The 23,596-nt window shown below is 38.2% G+C and overlaps 1 protein-coding gene across 5 annotated transcripts in view; it reads right to left on the bottom strand.

Annotated features, from left to right (window-relative positions):
* The window catches only part of gapvd1 (GTPase activating protein and VPS9 domains 1), a 63,837-nt gene that overhangs the window by 35,561 nt on the left and 4,680 nt on the right, over window positions 1–23,596 (bottom strand). For all 5 annotated transcript variants that reach the window (XM_046870659.1, XM_046870658.1, XM_046870657.1 and 2 more), the window contains exons 2-7: window positions 20,408–20,621; window positions 11,933–12,200; window positions 11,197–11,772; window positions 2,411–2,497; window positions 2,118–2,252; window positions 463–643 (exon numbers count right to left, since the gene is read on the bottom strand). In XM_046870659.1, the coding sequence (XP_046726615.1) occupies window positions 463–643; window positions 2,118–2,252; window positions 2,411–2,497; window positions 11,197–11,772; window positions 11,933–12,200; window positions 20,408–20,592 (1,432 nt within the window). In that variant the 5' untranslated portion in view covers window positions 20,593–20,621. The remainder of the gene's footprint in view (window positions 1–462; window positions 644–2,117; window positions 2,253–2,410; window positions 2,498–11,196; window positions 11,773–11,932; window positions 12,201–20,407; window positions 20,622–23,596) is intronic.

Raw genomic sequence — 23,596 nt, 5'->3', positions numbered from 1 at the left:
CATATAAAAAAAAAAAAAAGCAATAGAAGAACCACTGAGAACTGCAAGATCAAAGCATAGACAGACCGGATGATTTATCTTAAATTTCAGACAGTATTGGTAGATCAGTAGCACCTCAACATTCTCAACCTAGGAAAAGTTGCAGTATGAAAAAACCTGCTGATGTTTGTATGGGATGAAATAAGACAGCTAGCTGAACAAGAGATTAACGATATACAAGTGAATAAGAAATATGCAACATGGGTTCAGCTGCTCTGATTTGCTAGATGTGGTTGTTGCAATAGTTAAAATAATAAGGGGGTGTCCAATTATGCATTTAAAAAAAAAGTTGATTTGATGATTATCTACAGCATAAAACACAAGCTAGAGGAACCCCTTAGAGGAATTTCATAAATTTACGGCATTCATTGTAACTATAATGTTTGTCAAAAAAAAAAAAAAAATCTTATATAGTGAAAATACCTAGGGGTAGTCTGTTCTTCCTGTTGGCAGGTGTAGTAGCTGGGGAGAGCTGTGGTGTGAGATCCAAACTGTTGCTCTTAACTGCATTAGACTGAGGTAAATTGGCTAGCAGAGTCTCCAGAGCTAACTGGTCTTCCTCTCTGAGTTGGTCAGCAGCCGTCACACAACGCACAAAGTCCACCTGAACAAAGTTAAATGGTTAAATGTAGTGAACCTGAAAAGATGTGTGTATTTGATCAATAGAATTATACAGCTTAGGCTTGTGCAATTCAACGACTTAATAAACCATAAACATAATTACATTACCACAATGTATGCCATCTATATATTACCACATGACAACTGTAATGCATCTTATTTAGACAGTCTTTGTAATTGGATGACAATTTTGTTTCTCTACCCAATCAAAATGTAATTTAAATTAAAATGTCAGCTTTAATTTTAAGAAATTATTTCAGTAATTGTTTAGGAATTAAATTTTTTTACATAATACTTCCACTTTCAAAGGCTCAAAAGAAAATGGATACAGCATGAAATACAGCAGAAACTTTGGGAGTTTCCAAGTCAACAATTTGGTGCATTCTTAAAATAAAAGCACTGGCAAGCTCAGCAAAACCAAAATGCCTTGTAGAACACTCTTAAGCATGCACACATATAGTTAAAGTCTACAAATTATGACGTGTCATCAAAAATATATAAATGTAGCAAAGATTATTTCACAAAATTTCTTAAAATCAGACTTTTAGGAAAAGAAGCGTATGGAGAAAGAAAGAAAAAAAAAAATCATGATCCAGAACATCTCACATATGTCAAACATGGATGCTATGTTCATAGATATCCCAGATATGAGAATGTATGACTGCTTAAGCGTAATTCTTGTATTTATAATTAAGATGTTCCAGTTAATTTTGAGATTATAATAATTGCTGCAGTACTTCCGGGGGAAAATAGCAGTAATTTAAAAAAAAAAAATTTCAGTTAAAGCTGTTTTAGATTAAACCTGACAGTCTACACTTCATTCACATCTTGTTGGGTGCTTTTAATTCAGTTTTGGTGTTATAGAGTTAAAAACATCCAAATTGTTTCAATGTTCAAAAATATGAACCGGACTGTATATCACACTTAATAAATAATATTAACATGATACAAATATTAATATAAATATATAAATAATAATTCATGTTTGAATGTAAGATATTCACCATATATTTCATGTGTTGAATCACATGCATTATTTCAAATGTCATTTAAAAATATCAAAAAATGTAAAATTAAAATAGATTTTTTTTTTTTTTTTAGCTTAAGATTTTAACAATTATTTTCGAAGGATTTTATATACTTTGTTAGAATTTGTGGCATTGCCTTTCTGCCCAAAGTTTGTTCTGTGAGTTATGTGCCTCCTTGCTGAATGATGTGTGTCTGGTCACAAGAATTATTTTTATATTTGCATAAAATCATTTGTTCAGATACTACTGGTATCTTCAGTTGTTTGGAAACTTTACCCAAAGAAGTGACCGCCACTGCAGGAAAACATTCGCTGCTTGGCAAAATATTAGTATTATTCCTGTCTACTGTCTAAAATAGAAAACAAAAGCGAAGAACAATCAACACTGCACAAGCCTAACAACAGATAATTAAATATTTATTATGGTTACCAAAGCCAGGAGCTGGTTGTTTGTGATATAAATAACAGTTCGTGTGAGACCCTCTAAAAGGTCCACTGAAGACATGGGAGGGGTTTCCACAATTCGGCCACCAGTCATTACATCCAAAAAGGCCGCAACACAACTCTAGGGAGACAAACTCAATAGTTAAGCAGTGCAACCACAGTTTATTGCACAAAGGATAACAAGAAACAATAAAAAAAACAAATAAATAAAATATATAAAATGGTTCATAAACACACACACACACACAAACACACACACACACACACACACACTCTTACTTTGTCAAATTTTGACAAATTGCTCTTCCGTCGAGGATCTACTTCATCTGTATCAGCCATGGCTAACTGCTGTAGCAACTGCCCCACCTGTGATAATATCAGATATAATTAATAAATCATGTTTAACCCAGACATGAAAGAAAAGATTCACAGCCCTGCTCATTTATTGCTTTCTTTAACAGTGAACCCCTAAAAAAGCAGTAATGCTGTACATGTAATCTGCTCCTGGGTGTGACTGTTAATACATGCTGCAAATAAATGCATAAATACAGTTTTTTTTTTTTGGTTAGAATTAAGAATTTAACCACAGTAAAAAAAATAATTAAAAAAAAAGAAAGAAAGAAAGAAAGAAAGAAAGAAAGAAAGAAAGAAAGAAAGAAAGAAAGAAAGGAAAAAGAATGAAAACATCCGAGAAATTCACCACTGCCCGTTCTCTTTAACAACGATTTTCATCCCACAACACCGCCTTTAAAACTTTCAGTGGAATAGATTTTTTTTTTTTTTTTTTTTAAAACACTATTTTGTGTAAACTTTCCCAAAAAATCCCAAAAGGTCAGCTGTTTCTGAAATACTCAAACCAACCATCCTGGCATCAACAACCACAATCTTGTAAATCTAACAGATATAGGAGCATAGACTAGCACTCTTGAACTGTATCTGCATAATTTTATCCCAATCCTGCTGCCTCATTAGAGGTTTATTAGATAACTGCATGTATGGGCATATGTTCCAATGAAATCATGCTATTTATTTAGAAAGATACAGTAAGAAACAACATTACAGAAAGCAATACTAAACAATACCCAAAACAAAAACATTATAGGGGTATAAGAACAATGCTTTATTATTCCCCACCACTTCCTATTAAAACTCTAAATCCCAAAGGTGCCTCAGAAAAAAAAGAACACAAAATAACGGAAGAAATTAAAAGAGGTCAGATTAAAAAAATAAATTAAAAGTTAGGCAGGGCACAGAGTTTACAAGAAAGTTCTAAAAGAATGCCATCTTTCTAGGAAATCAGAGTTCCTTTTCAGAAAGTATCTATTTTTGTTATATGCAGGATCCAACCCGCGAGCCACTTAATGAGAGCTGTGGGTTTTGTTAGATTTTTAGTGAATTAAAATAATGTGTGGCCAGTACAGATGTAAATTATAAAAATCGTTTAAACTTAAATTCGCTTTAGTCTTTGAGAACACCTCATACTGCTACATTAGAGTAGACCTTAGTTATGATTTGAAGAACATCTAATATGATGATAGTAATTAAGTCAGTAGCAATGCAATTCTGGACACTAGAAAAATATATGGCTCAAACGGCATGGTAAGCTAACATCAGTCACATCCAAATTAAAGAAATTGGACAGAGTATTGTTAGTGTGCATGCAGGCCTGGTGTGTGTATATGTAATTATATATATATATATATATATATATATATATATATATATATATATATATATATATATATATATATATATATATATATTACAGTGGAACCCGGTTATCTCGCCAACCCTATTAAGTCGACGTTTTTGAAGTGGAACCGCCAAATTCTCGCTTTTTCTACGCATTTTTTATCGGTTATGTCGATTTATTTTTTTTTAACCCAGCCATTAGGGGGGCACAAGCCAGTGCACTCTTAGTGCCGGTCCCAACCCCGGGTAAATGGGGAGGGTTGCGTTAGGAAGGGCATCCAGCGTAAAACATGTGCCAAATCAAATATGCGGATCACAAAGGAGAATTTCATACCGGATCGGTCAAGGCCCGGGTTAACAACGGCCGCCACAGGTATCGTTAGCTGACAGGGTACCGGTGGAAATTGGGCTACTGTTGGCCGAAGGAGGAGAAGGAGAGGAGGAAGACGCCTACAGAGACGGCAGGAAAAGGAGCAGTGTAGGAGAGTAGAGGTTCGGGTTGGTACTTTAAATGTTGGTACTATGACGGGTAAAGGGAGAGATAGCTGATATGATGGAGAGAAGAAAGGTAGATATGCTGTGTGTTCAGGAGACCAAGTGGAAAGGGAGTAAGGCCAGGAACATTGGAGGTGGATTTAAACTGTTTTATCATGGTGTGGATGGGAAGAGAAATGGTGTAGGGGTGATTCTGAAGGAAGAGTACAGTAAGAGTGTAGTGGAGGTGAAGAGAGTTTCTGATAGGGTGATGATCGTGAAGGTGGAAGTTGAAGGGATGATGATAAATGTCATCAGTGCCTATGCTCCACAAGTTGGCTGTGAGATGGAGGAAAAGGAAAGATTCTGGAGTGAATTAGATGACGTGGTAGATGGTGTACCTAGGAAAGAACGATTGGTGATTGGGGCAGACTTTAATGGGCATGTAGGTGAAGGGAACAGAGGTGATGAGGAGGTGATGGGTAGGTATGGTTTTAAGGAGAGGAATGTGGAAGGGCAGATGGTGGTAGATTTTGCTAAAAGGATGGAAATGGCAGTGGTGAACACGTATTTTAAGAAGGAGGATCATAGGGTGACGTATAGGAGTGGAGGAAAGTGCACACAGGTGGACTATGTGCTATGCAGGAGATGCAACCTGAAGGAGATTGGAGACTGTAAGGTGTTGGCGGGGGACAGTGTAGCTAGACAGCATCGGATGGTGGTCTGTAGGATGGTTTTGGAGGCGAAGAAGAAGAGGAGGAATGTAAGGATTGAAAGAAGAATAAGATGGTGGAAACTGAAGGAGGAAGAGTGTAGTGTGAGGTTCAGGGAAGAGGTCAGACCGGTGGCTCGGTGGTGGTGAAGAGGTGCCGGATGATTGGGGAACTACTGCAGGAGTGATGAGGGAGGCAGCTAGAAAAGTACTTGGTGTGACATCTGGAAATAGAAAGCAAGACAAGGAGACGTGGTGGTGGAATGAGGAAGTGCAGGAGAGCATTAGGGGAAAGAGGTTGGCAAAACAGAAGTGGGATCGACAGAGTGATGAGAAAAGTAGGCAGGAGTACAAGGAGATGCGGCAGCAGGTAAAAGGGATGTGGCGAAAGCCAAGGAAAAGGCATATGAGGAGCTGTATAAGAGGTTGGACACTAAGGAAGGAGAAAAGGAGTTATACCGATTGGCCAGGCAGAGGGACCGAGCTGGGAAGGATGTACTGCAAGTTAGAGCAATAAAGGATGGAGAGGAAATGTGTTGACTAGTGAGGAGAGTGTGTTGAGAAGGTGGAGGAGTATTTTGAGCAGCTGATGAATGAGGAAAATCACAGAGAGAGAAGGTTGGAGGATGTGGAGTTGGTGAAGCAGGATGTAGATAGGATTAGTAAGGAGGAAGTGAGAGCAGCGATTAAGAGGATGAAGAATGGAAAGTCGGTTGGACCAGATGACATACCGGTAGAAGCGTGGAGATGTTTAGGAGAGATGGCAGTGGAGTTTTTAACCAGATTGTTTAACAGGATTCTGGAAGGGGAGAGGATGCCTGAGGAATGGAGAAGGAGTGTGCTGGTACCGATCTTTAAGCATAAGGAGATGTGCAGACCTGCAGTAACTACAGGGGAATTAAGTTGATCAGTCACACCATGAAGTTATGGGAAAGAGTAGTGGAAGCCAGGCTGAGAGAAGAGGTGACCATCTGTGAGCAACAGTATGGTTTCATGCCGAGGAAGAGCACCACAGATGCCTTATTTGCTTTGAGGATGTTGATGGAGAAGTATAGAGAAGGACAGAAGGAATTGCATTGTGTATTTGTGGATTTAGAGAAAGCATATGACAGAGTGCCAAGAGAGGAGTTGTGGTATTGTATGAGGAAGTCAGGTGTGTCAGAGAAGTATGTAAGGGTGGTGCAGGACATGTATGAGGACAGTGTGACGGCAGTGAAGTGTGCAGTAGGTACGACAGACTGGTTCAGAGTGAAGGTTGGACTGCATCAAGGATCGGCCCTGAGCCCTTTCCTGTTTGCAGTGGTGATGGACAGGTTGACGGACGAGGTCAGACAGGAGTCTCCCTGGACTATGATGTTTGCAGATGATATTGTGATTTGTGGTGAGAGTAGAGAGCAGGTTGAGAAGAGCCTGGAGAGGTGGAGATATGCGCTGGAGAAAAGGGGAATGAAAGTCAGTAGGAGTAAGACAGAGTACATGTGTGTGAATGAGAGGGAGGGCAGTGGGTGATGCGGTTGCAGGAGAAGAGGTGGAGAAGTTCAGGTACCTGGGGTCAACAGTGCAAAGTAATGGAGAGTGTGTTAGAAGTAAAGAAAAGAGTGCAGGCAGGGTGGAGTGGGTGGAGAAGAGTGACAGGAGTGATTTGTGATAGTAGGGTATCTGCAAGAATGAAAGGGAAAGTTTATAGGACTGTGGTGAGACCTGCCATGTTGTATGGATTAGAGACAGTGGCATTGAGTAAAAGGCAGGAGGCAGAGCTGGAGGTAGCAGAGCTAAAGATGTTAAGGTTTTCGTTGGGAGTGACGAGGATGGACAAGATTAGAAATGAGTTTATTAGAGGACAGCACATGTAGGATGTTTTGGTGACAAGGTGAGGAGGCAAGATTGAGATGGTTTGGACATGTGCAGAGAAGGGACATGAATTATATTGGTAGAAGAATGCTGGAGATGGAGCCACCAGGTAGGAGGAAAAGAGGAAGGCCAAGGAGGAGGTTCATGGATGTGGTGAGGGAAGACATGCAGGTAGTTGGTGTGAAAGAGGCAGATGTAGAGGACAGGGTGGTATGGAGACGGATGATCCGCTGTGGCGACCCCTAATGGGAGCAGCCCAAAGAAGAAGAAGAAGATGTCGACTTTTTTTATGTCGCGGAACCCTAATATCTCAAGCACAAGGGGGGAAAAATTAGAAATTTTAACGTCAGTTATGTCGATCGGCACTGTGCAGCCGCAGAAGAACTCACGAAAGTGGTGAAAAAATCAAACCTTACAGATTCTACAGGTTTTTGTATTGTATACTGGTGAATCTCTGCTGTTAGTAAGTGCACATATGCCTTTTTTTTGTTAAATGTTATTCGATGAACGGGAGTGCGGCGCTCCCGGCTTCAACTCCTTACCGGCGCGTCGCTCCTTACCGAGAGAGCCATGCTCCTTACCGGCGCGAGCAGGGTAAGGAGCACAGCTCTCGGTAAGGAGTTGAAGCCGAGCTTCAGAGAAAGCGGCCGAAAGCACCTGCCACGCCTTCGGCCGTTCACGTTTGAGACTTTTTTTTTTTTTTTTTTATCTCCCCCTCGGCATCGCGGACGTAAGTTTTTTCGGAAATTTGCTTTGTGTGTTTTTGCGGATTACTTCAGCCTGATGGTCATAAGTTTTCAGAAACTTAGTTACTGTTTCTTTTTTTTTTTTTTCTTTCCACATGTGGACTAAATGTGAGACGGCACTGTGCAGCTGCTGTTTTTTTTTTTTTTTTGAGCGATCTGTGTGTTTATAATGTTTGAGAATATAATAAAGGTTTGTATGGAGAATGGACGGTGGTTTGTATTGTATACTGGTAAATCTCTGCTGTTAGTAGATGCACTTATGCCTTTTGTTGTTAACAAACGTATGTATTTTTATAGCATGCCTTCATCAAACAAATCTCAGCAACGCTGTTGTGTAAAAAACCCTCCAAAAACACGTGCATGCACATTCTCATTTATTAACGCACATCATGTACATAAAGATCATCGGTTACCTCGATGCTTTTTGGCGACCCCCTAGGACATCGACATAACCGGGTTCCACTGTGTATGTGTATATATATATATATATATATATATATATATATATATATATATATATATATATATATATATATACACACACACACACACACACACACACACACACACACTTGAACCCTTCTCAGATTGTTCCCTCTACCCTCAAACTCTGCTACTAAGGTGAGGTTGTAGAAAACAGTTTCATGTCACAGGTCATACACTATGGCAAGACTGAACAGCAACAAGAGACAAGGTAGTTTATCCTGCATCAGCAAGGTCTCTGCCAAGCAAAGATTCAAGGGGTTTCAAGATATGCTGTTAAAGCTATTTTGAAAAACCGCAAAGAATTTTGTGTATTTGGCTGTAGCAATAAAGTTGTTTCCCAAAGGACTGGAGACGATAAAATAATGAGCGTCTGCAGGCAAACGGGAGCCATGGTGAAGATTACTTGCGAGTTTGGGGCTAGAATTGGAGATTTGTCCTATAGGCAAATATTTATCCATCATGCAGTACCATCAAGGAGGCATCTGATTTATTCTATTCAAATTTATTCTGCAGCAGAACAATGACCTCAAACAAACAGCCAATGTCAGTAAGAACCATCTTCAGCATAGCAAAGTACATGGAGTCCTGGAAGTGATGGTTTGGTCCCCACAGAGTCCTGATCTCACAACATCATTTAGTCGGTCTATTATTATTACAGTGGAACCCGGTTATGTCGATGTCCTAGGGGTTTGCCAAAAAGCATTGAGGTAACCGAGGATCGAGATAAACGAAAATCAAAATGGCGGCAATATATTAACGTGCTTGAAATTTCTTTATGTACATGATGTGCGTTAATAAATGAGAATGTGCATGCACGTGTTTTTGAAAAGTTTTTTTACACAACAGCGTTGCCGCGAATTTGTTTGATGAAGGCATGCTATAAAAATACATACAGTACATGTTTATCTATCAGGAATCCACCTGCCACGCCCCCCTTCGGCCCCCTTCAGCGTGTCAGGTGCTTTCTCGGCCGCTTTCTCTGAAGCTCCGCTTCAATCGCGCACATATGGTGCTCGTTTATCATTATCACCAGCTCCTATTTAAACTTCCACACTCTCACCGTCCGTTATTGTTGGTATATGTTGGTTCACGGCGGTCGTTGTTATCGCTCATGTGTATTCCGGTACGTGTCTTCCCACCGGCACTCTCTCACCGGCTGCTCTTTTCTTCCCAAAGCACACCGCGGATTCCCCCGCCCGATCCTGCCGGTGTTCATTCTATGCTTTTGCTCATCCCACGTTCTGCGCCGCCAATCGCGGCTTTCGCCTCCCGTTCATCGCATAACATTTAACAACAAAAGGCATATGCGCACTAACAGCAGAGATTCACCAGTATACAATACAACACCTGTAGCAGCTGTAAGCCTTGATTTTTCCGACACTTCCACAAGTTTTTCTGCGGCTGCACCGAGATAACCGACGTTAAATAGCAAATTTTTCCCCCCTTGTGCTCGAGATATTAGGATTCGGCGACATAAAAAAAGTCGACATAACCGATAAAAAATGCTTAGAAAAAGCGAGAATTTGGCGATTCCACTTCAAAACCTCGACTTAATAGGGTTGTCGAGTTAACCGAGGGCGAGATAACTGGGTTCCACTGTATATGAATTAATAGAAGGAATTGAGGCTTCCTGCATCCACAGAGCACGTGGGTACTTCTCCAAGAAGTTTGATACAACATACCTGCCGAGTTTGTTCAAAAACTCTGCAAGTGTACCTAGAGGAATTGATGCTGTTTTGCAGGCAAAGGGTGGTCACACAAAATATTGATTTGGATTTCTCTTGATCAAAATAAACAATTAACACTTTTTTGTTTACAAGTGCCTAATACTTCTGCACAATAATTTAGATGTTTTATTATTCACAAAGAATGTATTTGCAAGCAGACTGCATGCAGACTATTCATTTAGGAACTGGTAAACTATGATAAGTATTTGCTTTGTTTTTGAACAGATACAGTACCAGTCAAATGTGTGGACACAACTTTTAATAGTTTGGATGTGTTTATTATTAATGTACAATGTTGCAAATGATAAAGACAATTAAGAAAAACCCTGAAGAAAGAGATGTATACAAACATTTTTTATGGTTCCAGATGTCATACTTGCGGGAAAATGCCTCTTGGCATGTGTGAAAATGTCAAATTGCCAAAATTGCTAAAAAAAATTTACTTAAATCACCTGTGCATTTATTGTTATAAAAATGATAAACAAACATTAAAAACAGGAAAAAAGGAATAGATTTTAAGCTGAGAAAAAAGGAAAAATTGATCAGAAAAAATTTACTGCATTTTAAATCATTCGCCAATTGATTAATTGACCACAGCGGATCATTAGTCTCCATTTCACCCCTGTCCTCTACATCTGCCTCGTTTACACCAACTACCTGCATGTCTTCCCTCACCACAGCCATAAACCTCCTCCTTCGCCTTTCTTTTACCTCCTTCCTGGTGGCTCCATCCTCAGCATTCTTCTGCTGATATACCACATGCCCCTCCTCTGCACATGTCCAAACCATCTCAATCGCGCCTTCCTCACCTTGTCTTCAAAACGTCTTTAAACGTCCCTTTAATAACCTCGTTTCTAATCCTATCTATCGTTGCCACTCCTAACTAAAACATCTTCAGCTCTGCTACCTCCAGCTCTACCTCCTGTCTTTTACTCAACGTCACTGTCTAAACCATACAACACTACTCACCACAGTCCTATAAACTATCCGTTTGACTCTTGCAGATATCCTACTATCACTCCTGTCACTCTTCTCCACCCACCCCACCCTGCCTGCACTCTTTTCTTCACTTCTTTAACATAATCCATTACTTTGTACTGTTGACCCTAGGTACCTGAACTCCTTTACCTTCTCCACCTCTTCTCCCTGCAGGAAAGGGCTCAGAGCCGATCCTTGATGCAGTCCCACCTCCACCTACTCTAATCATGTAAATGTAAGGTTGGTTTTTTTTTTTTGCATGTTCAAAATGATAACCTGTAGCAGGATATGCAAATTTAAAATGCCCTTTATATTATATTTTTTTGTAAAAAACATGATGTCAGTATAATTAGCGTGTCTACTTACTATGCATATAAAGACATATATGGCAAACCCTACCTGCATTAGATTGAAGCGTGCCACTTCATTTATGGGAGCATCGGATATGATTCCATACTGTTCAGGGTTGACAATGGCTGGGCAGATGAAACAAGTCAGCAACAGGTCTGTGCACATGGTCCTCACCTCCCCAAACTCCAGCCCCTCCACTTGTGCCAGTGACTTATACAGCTGTGATACAATCCAACGCAAGCTCTGAGGAAAGCAGTAGGTGTTTCGCTTCAAATAGCCAATAAATGAGTTAACAAGAGTCACCAGCTTGGCTTGGTTGGATTCAACAACGGCCTGAACTTTTTGACAGTAAGAATCAGAACCCTTTTCCCCGAACAGGCGCTCCTGTTGTGTTGGGGTAAATCTTTCAGTCACTTTGGCTGGATCAGTCTCAAGGTGGTCTTCATCCTCCACCAGTAACTGCATAATGGGCTCATGTAAGGTGGCAGTAAGAAATAGCTTGGCAGAGTAAAGACCCTCAGAGAATAGCTTGAACAGGATACTGAAAGCACATGTGCCCCGCCTTAGCAGACGACGTGGATTATCACTTTCCTTAAGTTCAAACTCAACAAGGTAACGCAGGACCTAGAAATGTTTTTAAAAAAAAAAAAAAAAAAAAAAAAAAGATTAGGCTTATTAATTTTAAAAATAGCAAAAGCAAGATTAAATTTAGAATTTATACTGTTTAAATAATTTGTTTTGTAAATCTGATTTATGTGGGTGTCTGGTTGTTCTCTTTTTGTACTTGTAGTAGGTAAATTTCATCCTCTTGCATGATGCAGTTGCCATAAAGTGAGGTAAATACAGTATGGATCACTCCTTGTGTATGTTCATGGTTAAGTTTCTCCCCAGCAACCAGACACGAGGCCACCAGGCGTGGATTTTCCCTCAGTCGCCCGAGGAATTCTCCATAGATACTCTCCTGAAAGCCCAGAGTCTTGTAGCCATCAACAAACTGTGTACTCTCTAACACCTTAGCATGCAAGCAGCATTCAGCTGGGGATGCTTCAGCACTGTGAAAAGAAATACAGTGAGTCTAAAACATTGTTTTGTAATTATTTAATCTATCTATGTGAATTGATCTTCATACAACAATCAAGCTATAACAAACATAATATTGTGTAAACTAAAACAGTTCTGACTCTAAAAGCATGCTCTGGTATCTGGCACCAAGACAATAGCAGCAGATCCTTTAAGACCCTAAAGTTGCGCATTTGGATGTCAAGTCATCATATTCGTCATGTTCCTCGTTCCTTAAAATATGTTTTGCAGCGTGTCAGAGCTCATTATCGTGCTGCAAAAACCATCATGAGATGATCATCTTGAGTGGTATGTACATGTAGCTGGCACCCGGCACCCATTATCATGTTCACAAAAAAACAAAGAGACATGCAATTCCAAGATGCTATTTTATACACACACATACACACAAAAACATACACATATACAGTGGGTACGGAAAGTATTCAGACCCCCTTAAATATTTCATTTTTTCACTCCGTTATAGTGCAGCCATTTGCTAAAATCATTTAAGTGTATTTCTTTTCCTCATTAATGTACACATAGCACCCCATATTGACAGAAAAACATAGAATTGTTGACATTTTTGCAGATTTATTAAAAAAGAAAAACTGAAATATCACATGGTCCTAAGTAGGGATGCACCGAATATTCGGCCACCGAAAGACTTTGATCACCGAAACAACATGGCCGAAACAGTTTGTTGTGGTGACGCAAACAGAAACCGCAGTCTGCACGTGCATGTCTAAAACAACATGTCTGCGGTGTGGATGTATTTCAGTATATCTGAGAAAGACCCTTGGATAGCGATTTGCAAAACATGTAATGCCGAAATTTCAAGAGGGGTTGCGTCTGCAAAGACTTTCTCCACGTCGGGTTTAATTTATCAACTGAAATCCAAACATCCCGATCGCTATGCTGAATATGAGAGGAACGCGGCACAGAAAAGAAAAACCCCTCCGAGCACACGCACTCCGTCTGTGGCGAATGTTTTTGAAAAGGCAGGAAGTTTCCCAGTGATAGTGTTGTATTGCATCTTTAAGCAGTTGCACTTGTTCTGAATGCACTTTGTTTTTATGAAAGAACATATTTAATTTTACAACCTTTCAGCAGGCCAGAGGGCCTGTACATTATTATTTAATGTACACACAAGTGTTTTCACAATTCACAAGAATTTTCATTTCGGTGCATCCCTAGTACAGACCAAAAGTTTGGACACACCTTCTCATTCAAAGAGTTTTCTTTATTTTCATGACTATGAAAATTGTAGAGTCACACTGAACCAAGAAGGAGAGTGATGGGGTGCTGCGCCAGATGACCTGGCCTCCACAGTCACCGGACCTGAACTCAATCGAGATGGTTTAGGGGTGAGCTGGACCGCAGAGTGAAGGCAAAAGGGCCAACAAGTGCTAAGCATCTCTCGGGGAACTCCTTCAAGACTGTTGGAAGACCATTTCAGGTGACTACCTCTTGAAGCTCATCAAGAGAATGCCAAGAGTGTGCAAAGCAGTAACCAAAGCAAAAGGTGGCTACTTTGAAGAACCTAGAATATGACATTTTTCAGTTGTTTCACACTTTTTGGTTATGTATATAATTCCACATGTGTTAATTCATAGTTTTTATGCCTTCAGTGTGAATCTACAATTTTCATAGTCATGAAAATAAAGACAATCTTTGAATGAGAGGTGTGTCTATAATATACACACACACACAGTACATATACATAATATATATACATTATATATATATATATATATATATATATATATATATATATATATATATATATATACATACAGTGCCCTCCACAATTATTGGCACCCCTGTTTAAGATGTGGTCGTGGACTTCTAAAATTCTCCTTTTTTAAAACAACATAGAACCCAAATGCAAAAAAGAGAAAATCCAACCTTTCATTTAAGTACATAACTTTGGTGGTAAAAAATCATACATTTAGAAAAAAAAAACTTGAAATCATGTGTCCCACAATTATTGGCACCTAACAATTCCTCTGAAAAATTTAATTGTTTTTTTTTATATATTTTCTGTAGTTGCTAAGGTTGGTCAGGGTATCTAGGGACTTTTAATTAGTAATTCATGATTTCCTGTTTCCTGGGGTATAAATATGACGTGACACAGAGGCCTAATTCTCTTACCCATTTGTCAACATGGCAAAGACAAGAGAACACACCATTCAAGTAATGCAGATGTGTGTCGACCTTCATAAGTCAGGCAATGGCTACAAGAAAATAGCCACTCGCCTTAACTTGCGGTATCTACAGTCAGAGGAATCATTAAGAAGTTTAAAACAACTGGAACAGTGACAAACAAGGCTGGAAGAGGTCCCAAGTTTATCTTGCCACAACGCACAGTGAGGAGGATGGTAAGAGAAGTAAAAAAATTTCCCAAGCTCACCGTCACAGAATTGCATCAAAGAGTGGCATCTTGGGGTCACAGAGTCTCCAAAACAACCATCAGACGCTCTCTACATGCCAACAAGCTGTTTGGGAGGCATGCAAGGAAAAAGCCTTCTCACTAACACTCACAAACGTAAACGTCTGGAGTTTGCTAAGCGGTACTGGGACTTCAACTGGGATCGTGTGCTTTGGTCAGATGAGACTAAGATTGAGCTTTTTGGCAACAAACACTCTAAGTGGGTCTGGCATAAAACAAAAGATGAGTATGCCGAAAAGCACCTCATGCCCACCGTGAAGTATGGTGGAGGATCTGTGATGCTGTGGGCCTGTTTCTCTTCCAAAGGCCCTGGGAACCTTGTTAGGGTGCATGGCATTATGAACGCTTTGAAGTACCAGGATATTTTAAATAAAAACCTGATGGCCTCTGCCAGAAAGCTGAAGATGGGTCGTCATTGGGTCTTTCAGCAGGATAATGATCCAAAACATGTGGCAAAATCTACACAAAAGTGGTTCAGCAGTCACAAACTCAAGGTCCTCCCATGGCCATCTCAGTCCCCAGACCTCAACCCAATCGAAAACCTGTGGGGCGAGCTAAAGAGAAGAGTGCATAAGAGAGGACCCAGGACACTGGATGATCTAGAAAGATTGTGCAAAGAAGAATGGTCAAAATCCTCTCTCTGTGTTCTCCAATCTTGTGAAATGTTATAGGAGGAGATTAAGTGCTGTCTTGTTGGCAAAAGGAGGTTGTACAAAGTATTAACATCAGGGTGCCAATAATTGTGGCACACATGATTTCAAGTTTTTTTTTTTCTAAATGTGTGATTTTTTACCACCAAAGTAATGTACTTAAATAAAGGTTGGATTTTTCTTTTTTGCATTTGGGTTCTATGTTGTTTTAAAAAAGGAGAATTTTTAGAAGTCCACGACCACATCTTAAACAGGGGTGCCAATAATTGTGGAGGGCACTGTATATACACACACACACACACACACACACATTAGATATATACATATATACATACATACATATATATATATATATATATATATATATATATATATATATATACACACACACACACATATTAGATATAGATATAGATATAGATATAGTGAGGAAAATAAGTATTTGAACACCCTGCTATTTTGCAAGTTCTCCCACTTAGAAATCATGGAGGGGTCTGAAATTGTCATCGTAGGTGCATGTCCACTGTGAGAGACATAATCTAAAAAAAAAATCCAGAAATCACAATATATGATTTTTAAACTATTTATTTGTAGGATACAGCTGCAAATAAGTATTTGAACACCTGAGCAAGTCAATGTTAATATTTGGTACAGGAGCCTTTGTTTGCAATTACAGAGGTCAAACGTTTCCTGTAGTTTTTCACCAGGTTTGCACACACTGCAGGAGGGATTTTGGCCCACTCCTCCACACAGATCTTCTCTAGATCAGTCAGGTTTCTGGCCTGTCGCTGAGAAACACGGAGTTTGAACTCGCTCCAAAGATTCTCTATTGGGTTTAGGTCTGGAGACTGGCTAGGCCACGCCAGAACCTTGATATGCTTCTTACAGAGCCACTCCTTGGTTATCCTGGCTGTGTGCTTGGTCATTGTCATGTTGGAAGACCCAGCCTCGACCCATCTTCAATGCTCTGACTGAGGGAAGGAGGTTGTTCCCCAAAATCTCGCAATACATGGCTCCGGTCATCCTCTTCTTAATACAGTGCAGTAGCCCTGTCCCATGTGCAGAAAAACACCCCCAAAGCATGATGCTACCACCCCCATGCTTCACAGTAGGGATGGTGTTCTTGGGATGGTACTCATCATTCTTCTTCCTCCAAACACGTTTAGTGGAATTATGACCCAAAAGTTCTATTTTGGTCTCATCTGACCACATGACTTTCTCCCATGACTCCTCTGGATCATCCAAATGGTCATTGGCAAACTTAAGACGTGCCTGGACATGTGCTGGTTTAAGCAGGGGAACCTTCCGTGCCATGCATGATTTCAAACCATGACGTCTTAGTGTATTACCAACAGTCACCTTGGAAACGATGGCCCCAGCTCTTTTCAGGTCATTGACCAGCTCCTCCCGTGTAGTTCTGGGCTGATTTCTCACCTTCCTTAGGATCATTGAGACCCCACAAGGTGAGATCTTGCATGGAGCCCCAGTCCGAGGGAGATTGACAGTCATGTTTAGCTTCTTCCATTTTCTAATGATTGCTCCAACAGTGGACCTTTTTTCACCAAGCTGCTTGGCAATTTCCCCGTAGCCCTTTCCAGCCTTGTGGAGGTGTACAATTTTGTCTCTAGTGTCTTTGGACAGCTCTTTGGTCTTGGCCATGTTAGTAGTTGGATTCTTACTGATTGTATGGGGTGGACAGGTGTCTTTATGCAGCTAACGACCTCAAACAGGTGCATCTAATTTAGGATAATAAATGTAGTGGAGGTGGACATTTTAAAGGCAGACTAACAGGTCTTTGAGGGTCAGAATGTAAGCTGATAGACATGTGTTCAAATACTTATTTGCAGCTGTACACACACACACACACACACACACACACACACACACACACACACACACACAGATACATAAGGGGTGTAAAGGTACACACATTCGTATAAAATTTGGTACAGGGCTAGGGTTAGGGTTTTGTACACATACAGAATGCAAACCTTTATGTGAGGAATATAGTTAAAATGAGTTTTCTCAGGAACGTATAAAGTGACCGAGTGCAAGTTTCATTAGTCTCCGCCACTCACTTTAAGCGCATTTATTTATTTATTTTTTAAACTTCACAAACATACACAACAATGCCAGGGGTATAAAAAAAAAAAAACTAGAGTCATTGTAGTGTCAGTGGGCTATTTGTCACAAACATAGTTATATGCAGGATACAACTTAGTCAAATGAAAGTTTTAATAAAAAGAAACATTTTGAATCTTGAATCCATAGCACTAGTGTTTATTGATTCTTTAGCGTTTTATGTCCAGCTTCAAAAACGTCTCTAAAAAGGAGAAAATCATGACTCTTATGAAGGGAGTGAATGAATGAAGGATGTAAGTAAAGAAATATGCTGAAATAAATATCTTTAGAAAATTTTATATTTAAATGTAAAATGCACACTTACATACACATCTTTATTACCCAAATGTGGTCTAACTAAATCCCAGATTTTTTCACAAAAAATCCGATTTAAATCAATTTTTTTCCCCCTGCTTAAAATTAATCTGCATAAGACAAAGAAAATGTTCACAAAAAAGTTTTAACTTTATTAAACAAAGTTTATTTACCTTTCTGGGATTATAACCCACTTTGGGTTAAAGTGCAATCAGAAACAACAAGCCAAAAATACAAGACGGCAGGCCCTGCCATTGTAAATTGAGAAAATAGAACGTAACATAACATAACATGAGCAAACCTACAAAGAAAAATGTTTTATGAGTGTTTAAATGTGGAACATGATAGAAAATGCACCTGAGGTTTTGAGTGATTTTGCCTTTACTTTTATCCAAAACTCCACCGTAAAAAAAAGGTAGAATTTAACAGAGTAACAATGGGACAATGTAAATAAAAATAATTTGAAAGATTGAGCAAACCTATAAAGAAAAATGTTTTATGAGTGTTTGAATGTGGAACATGGTTATAAATGCACTGATGTTTGGAGTGATTTTGCCTTTACTTTTCTTAAAAACTCCACAGTAAAATGACTTGAAATTTGAAATAAGAATATAATACACAGGGAGATTCTAAATAAGAATTATTTGAAAGATTAAGCAAACCTCAAAAAAAAAAAAAAAATTTTGAAGCGTCTTTACATGTATTTTGACCGCTCCCACCACCATACTGTACGTGTTCGATTAGACGCGCAACACTAAACAAAGTGCGGCTTCTTAAGCGCAGTCTTGTGCTGCCGTTGTCTTGTTCATTTTGTAAGGCCCTACATCTCTCCCACTCGACAGCATGCCTCTGTTTGAGGTGCTGCAGTAAATTGGTGGCTACCTTTGCTTGCTCGCTGCCATGTCGTTTGTGTATATCTATGGCAAACGCGCAGGGGGAGGGCTGAGTTCATTCGAAACTATGGAAGCCCAGAGGGAAGCGACGGCGGACATTAATGGGAAACACGATTTTTATTAAAACAGATCGATGTAAACTACACATTCGAGTTAATCAATAAAATCGATTTATCGCCCAGCCCTAGGTCTAACACATGCAAACTATAAAATTTTTAATCCAATTCAGTTGATATATCAATTCAATCAATATAATAAAAAAGTATATTGCATTCATTTTATTATTCTATTTTTTTTTTTTTTTGCCATTTTATTTAAAATTGTTTTAAAAATGTAAACTGTTTAAATGTTGGTCACAAATATTAATAATAAGACCAATAATAAACTGCTTCAATAAAAAATTACAAGCTATTTAATGTTTTGTAATATTGTAATATTAATGTAATATTAATTCTTCTTTATAAGCTTTTCGGTCACATTACTGATATTACACGTGTGATAAGTGATATAAAATGTGTAAACAATTTTGCCAAACAAAATTCATATAAAAGATATATAGACAAACAATAACAAATAAAAGAACAAAAACACAATAACGAATGAAATAAATACCACGCACAAATACACTACTTAAAATTTTATTCTACTTTCTATAGATCACAGTGTTTAGAGTCCTGTCGTAAACAACCACATTTTTTAGGTTCTTGTTCAGCGTACATTCAATTTAAATTTGTGCAAAATGCACATTTCAGGTGTTTGGTTGTCTGCTTGAATTTCATTTTCGTATTTGCTAAACATAATTGCTGTATATTTTATGTTTTATTCGCTTATCTGCTTTTTAACCACAGAAAAAAGTAACCAGTTCTTCAAAAAAAAATTCAAATAACTCCAGGTGTCAAACTACAGAGCTCCCAAACATTGAGGAAAAATCACAGTAGAGAAGACTATTTTAAGTTGCCAAACAGGAATTTAGGTGAGTTATGTTTTGTTTTTTAAGAGGTTACTGGTTAAACTGCATAACTCCCAAATAATAATTGCTGGCTGCATCCCTTGCCCTTAAAGATGCTCTACTGAATCTTATATCCAGGGTTTCCCATCTAAGTGATTTTTTTTTTTTTTTTTACATCAATAGTGACACTGCCTAAGTGTAGGAAGCACTTTCTCTTCATTATCAGAAGACAGTAGCATTTCTCCTGTGTTTAGTCTATTCAATCAGGACTGTCCCCATGGGGTTTTACTTATTTAGAGTAAGTTTAGCTTGAGTAAGCTTAGGCTTTAATATCTTTTTCAACCTAGGCTTTCCAGGTAAAAAGAGTGAATATGCAGCTTTCTGGCATCCAGCTGGCTTTCACCCCACCCTCACAAGTCCTTGTCACCCAGGATAGGGGTGACTTTGGTTTGCAATTCTGTAGCTTGTTTCTAAGCAGACACTGGCAGATTGTAGCTGCACCATGAATATGCATGAGCTGACTGATACTAGAGCATAGCATGTCAGCCTTTTGTAAATTAAAGATAAAGATGTAGAAGTTAAACTTAAATTAACATCTAATTAATGAAAATATATAGTCCAAGCAACTGGAATCATCAGATTTAAAATGACTTTAATTACAAATTACTTGACTGAAATAGGTGGTTAATTCTATGAGATTCTATGTACACAATAAGTGAATATTTAGTCAGATTTAGAACATATACATAGCATAAAGTTTAGTTTTTCTTTAAACTTAATTTGAAAAAATTATTTTCCTATGCTTTCCTGTTGAAGTTACCTGGTGAGAATGAGGCGATCAAGGTTAATCCTCTGTTGTTTGGCTATCCAGGCTGAACGATAGAGCCTTTCTGCTGTCTTTAGTACTTCACAATTGAGACGCTGGATAAGCTGTTTCTCTGAAGCAACATATAGCCTCTCCTGTTTCAGGTGGTGGGCCAGAGTGTGAATGTCTGGCTTCACCATCTTTTAGCTTGGCCACAGGGCAGAAAACACTAAAAAGGGCATAAAACAAAAAAGACAAGGTTGAATATCCGGCTATACATTAATCATTTAATGACCAGAAACAGAAAATTTTTGCTCCTTCTAAAGCTTTAAATCACTTATGGTAATGCTGACTATGTCAATAATAAATGGTATAAAAACAATAGGAAAAGTCCATATGCAGTCATAGGGAGAAAATAAGTATCATGAGCTTCTCGTAGGTTCATTTACCTGACATTGATACAATGACATTAATAATATATATAAAATATATATATATATTTTAAAACTGAAATATTTACAAAAATATTTAGACAAAAACATAGAACTGAAGAAAGATTTACTGTTGTCTTGTGTTTCAGTGTGTTCACCACCTTTATGTCATGCTTTCATTGTGGTTTCAACCTTACAAACTGCCAAAATATTTATTTCCATCCAAAGTTGCATTCATTTCAAACCACCAAGGTTTTCTCCAGTAAATCCCGAAGACTTTCAGTGGGGTTAAAGTCAGATTAGACTTCATGCTCCCTGATCGATTCTTGTGGCGTGGTCTGAAAAGCCCAAGGTAGAACTTTTCAGGCATAATTCTAAAAGAGATGTTTTGCACAAAGCAAGACAGCACCTAACGCAAAGAATACCATACCCAGATTGAACCATGATGTTTATGCTGGTGGTATGCAATGGGGCTGCTAGAACTTGAGTCTAAAGGACTCATTGATGGGTCAAATTCAATCTATTGTAGTTACTAAAGATTTTCCCCCCAAAACTTATTTTGTTTTATATTTTATGTTTTATATGATTTTGAGAAATTCCACTTTGGAATAATAGAAAAAAAAAAAAAAGATATTTGTCACCGGAATGTGGAGATAATTTGCATCAACGCTAACCTGACAGGAGACTACAAGAACTACAGTTCAGTTTCACATGACAGAAAAAGCCCAAAGCTCCTTCTGTTCGGGGCATTTTAAACTAAAATACAATTCTGCAGTTATTTACCAAAAAAATTACAGAAAAGAGCTACAGCATCCCATCTTTAAGAGAATCCAAGATGATGACACACTGGGTATGATAGTCACTGGGAGACAAGAATAACAGCACGATAAAGAAAATAGCTTCTGCTGTTTATGTTTTGTGCATGAATATTCTAAAATCACACTGGTTATTTATTAGCCAGCTTTTCAATTTGCTCAAAATGAGGCAAAAATCACTACAGGGAAATGTGCCTTCTAAAAAAGGAAAGTCCTCTTTTATGGTTAGAATCAAATGCATGATTCCACATTTCTTGACATTGATTCTGATGATTAGGCAGTCTGAGCACAATAGAATTGCACCCAAAAATTATGAATGAAGGGATGCTTTTTTTGTGTTATTTGGTCCAATTGTTTAAAGTCTGTGAAAATAAATTTGCCGTAATCTTAAAACCCTATAAATTAAAGCTAATCAGTTCAGTCTTATCTTTGTTGTGCATCATTAGGCAAAATTACAGATTAAAATGGTGTCCAAAATACTTATGGACCTTACTTTATGCAAGCTAAGTACTGGAAGTATTTTTATTTTTCTTAAAATATTCATAGTAGTTTTTCAATCGCAATTTAAAAAAAAAATCTAACTCTCCAGACATGGTTGAACTTAGTTTTAGTTCAGTTTTTTTTATAAAGAAATGTACTTATTTTAATATCGCTGTGCAGATTTTAATATGCATTGTAAATACTGTTATTGTTTCCAGTAAAGCACAGCCATAAATGCTGGTAATGCACATTATTATTTTTTAGATATTTTTTTATTACTAGTTACAATGATATTATGTAGAAACACATCAAAAGAAATAAAGTGCAACACTTTGAACTCTGTTTCTTTTTAATTGCCATCCCATCCACCCACTGTGAAAATATAATGCTTTCTTTTCCCCCTTCCTTCTTGACCTCTATCCCATTAGATTCAGAGACAATCAATAACAAAAACAAAAATAAGATTTCGCAAAACAATGTAAACAGTGTTACGACAGTTCAAACATCACTTGTAAAAGTCTTTCATTTTCTAAATTGGACTTAAGTATGCTTAAATAGTTTATTGAGTGGCTGTGCACATCCTGGGCACTGATCTATCCATGTCTAAAATTAAATACACCCAATGTAACCACACTAAAGAGTGTGGAGACTCGCAACATAAGGCAAGCATTTTCTTAGGTGCAGTTAATCCAGAAAATACAAACCTTTTCTGAATTAGAGAAGCAAAAACATTAAAAAGTAAAAGCTTAGAACAGCATGGTATATCACTTTGCAGAATGTCATTCAGAATTGTACATACCAGTCTCCAAAACCTTAAAGTAGTCCCAAAACAAACAGTATCTCACAAAAGTGAACACATCCCTAGTATTTTTCCTTAAGAAGATCTACTAAAATGGTTGCTGAAATTTGAGGGGGTACACTCACTTTTGTGAAAAACTGTTTGTTTGTAGGTGTTTACAGAATATACTAAACAGCAATTACAATTGGAAGATGAAGAGCACTTCATTCAATAGCATTTTCAAGGGGTGAGTAACATCCTATGAACCATTTTGTAGCAAATTAGTTGATTATGATGATGATGATTTTTTTTTTTTCCTTTACTGATTTTAAGATTAGCCCATCCTGAACCTCAACAGATTCAGGACATGCTATCCTCTGTGTACACTGTATCTTTGAAAATTGCTAACTGCTTATTAGAAACAAACAAAAGAAAGGCATTATATCCCTCACAATTCTATTTACTGTCAGCACCTTGTGTGTAGTAAAACAAGAGATATTAGTACCCCAATGTACCCAGTATGCTCTCATGGCAGATTCCAAGCATAGATAAAAGACAAAGGGGGTCCCTGGTAAATTATATACTGCTCACAAATCATTAAACGACCACAGTTCACTTTCTCCTATATGTCAGCTAGAACACCTTTATCACTCCATTCTGAGAAAATTAAAGGTTTATTGCACATATGGAGACTGTGATT

Source organism: Silurus meridionalis, chromosome 17 (genome assembly GCF_014805685.1).
Source record: "Silurus meridionalis isolate SWU-2019-XX chromosome 17, ASM1480568v1, whole genome shotgun sequence".
In the NCBI taxonomy this organism is placed as follows: Eukaryota; Metazoa; Chordata; class Actinopteri; order Siluriformes; family Siluridae; genus Silurus; species Silurus meridionalis.
This window is presented reverse-complemented; position numbering and strand designations above follow the sequence as displayed.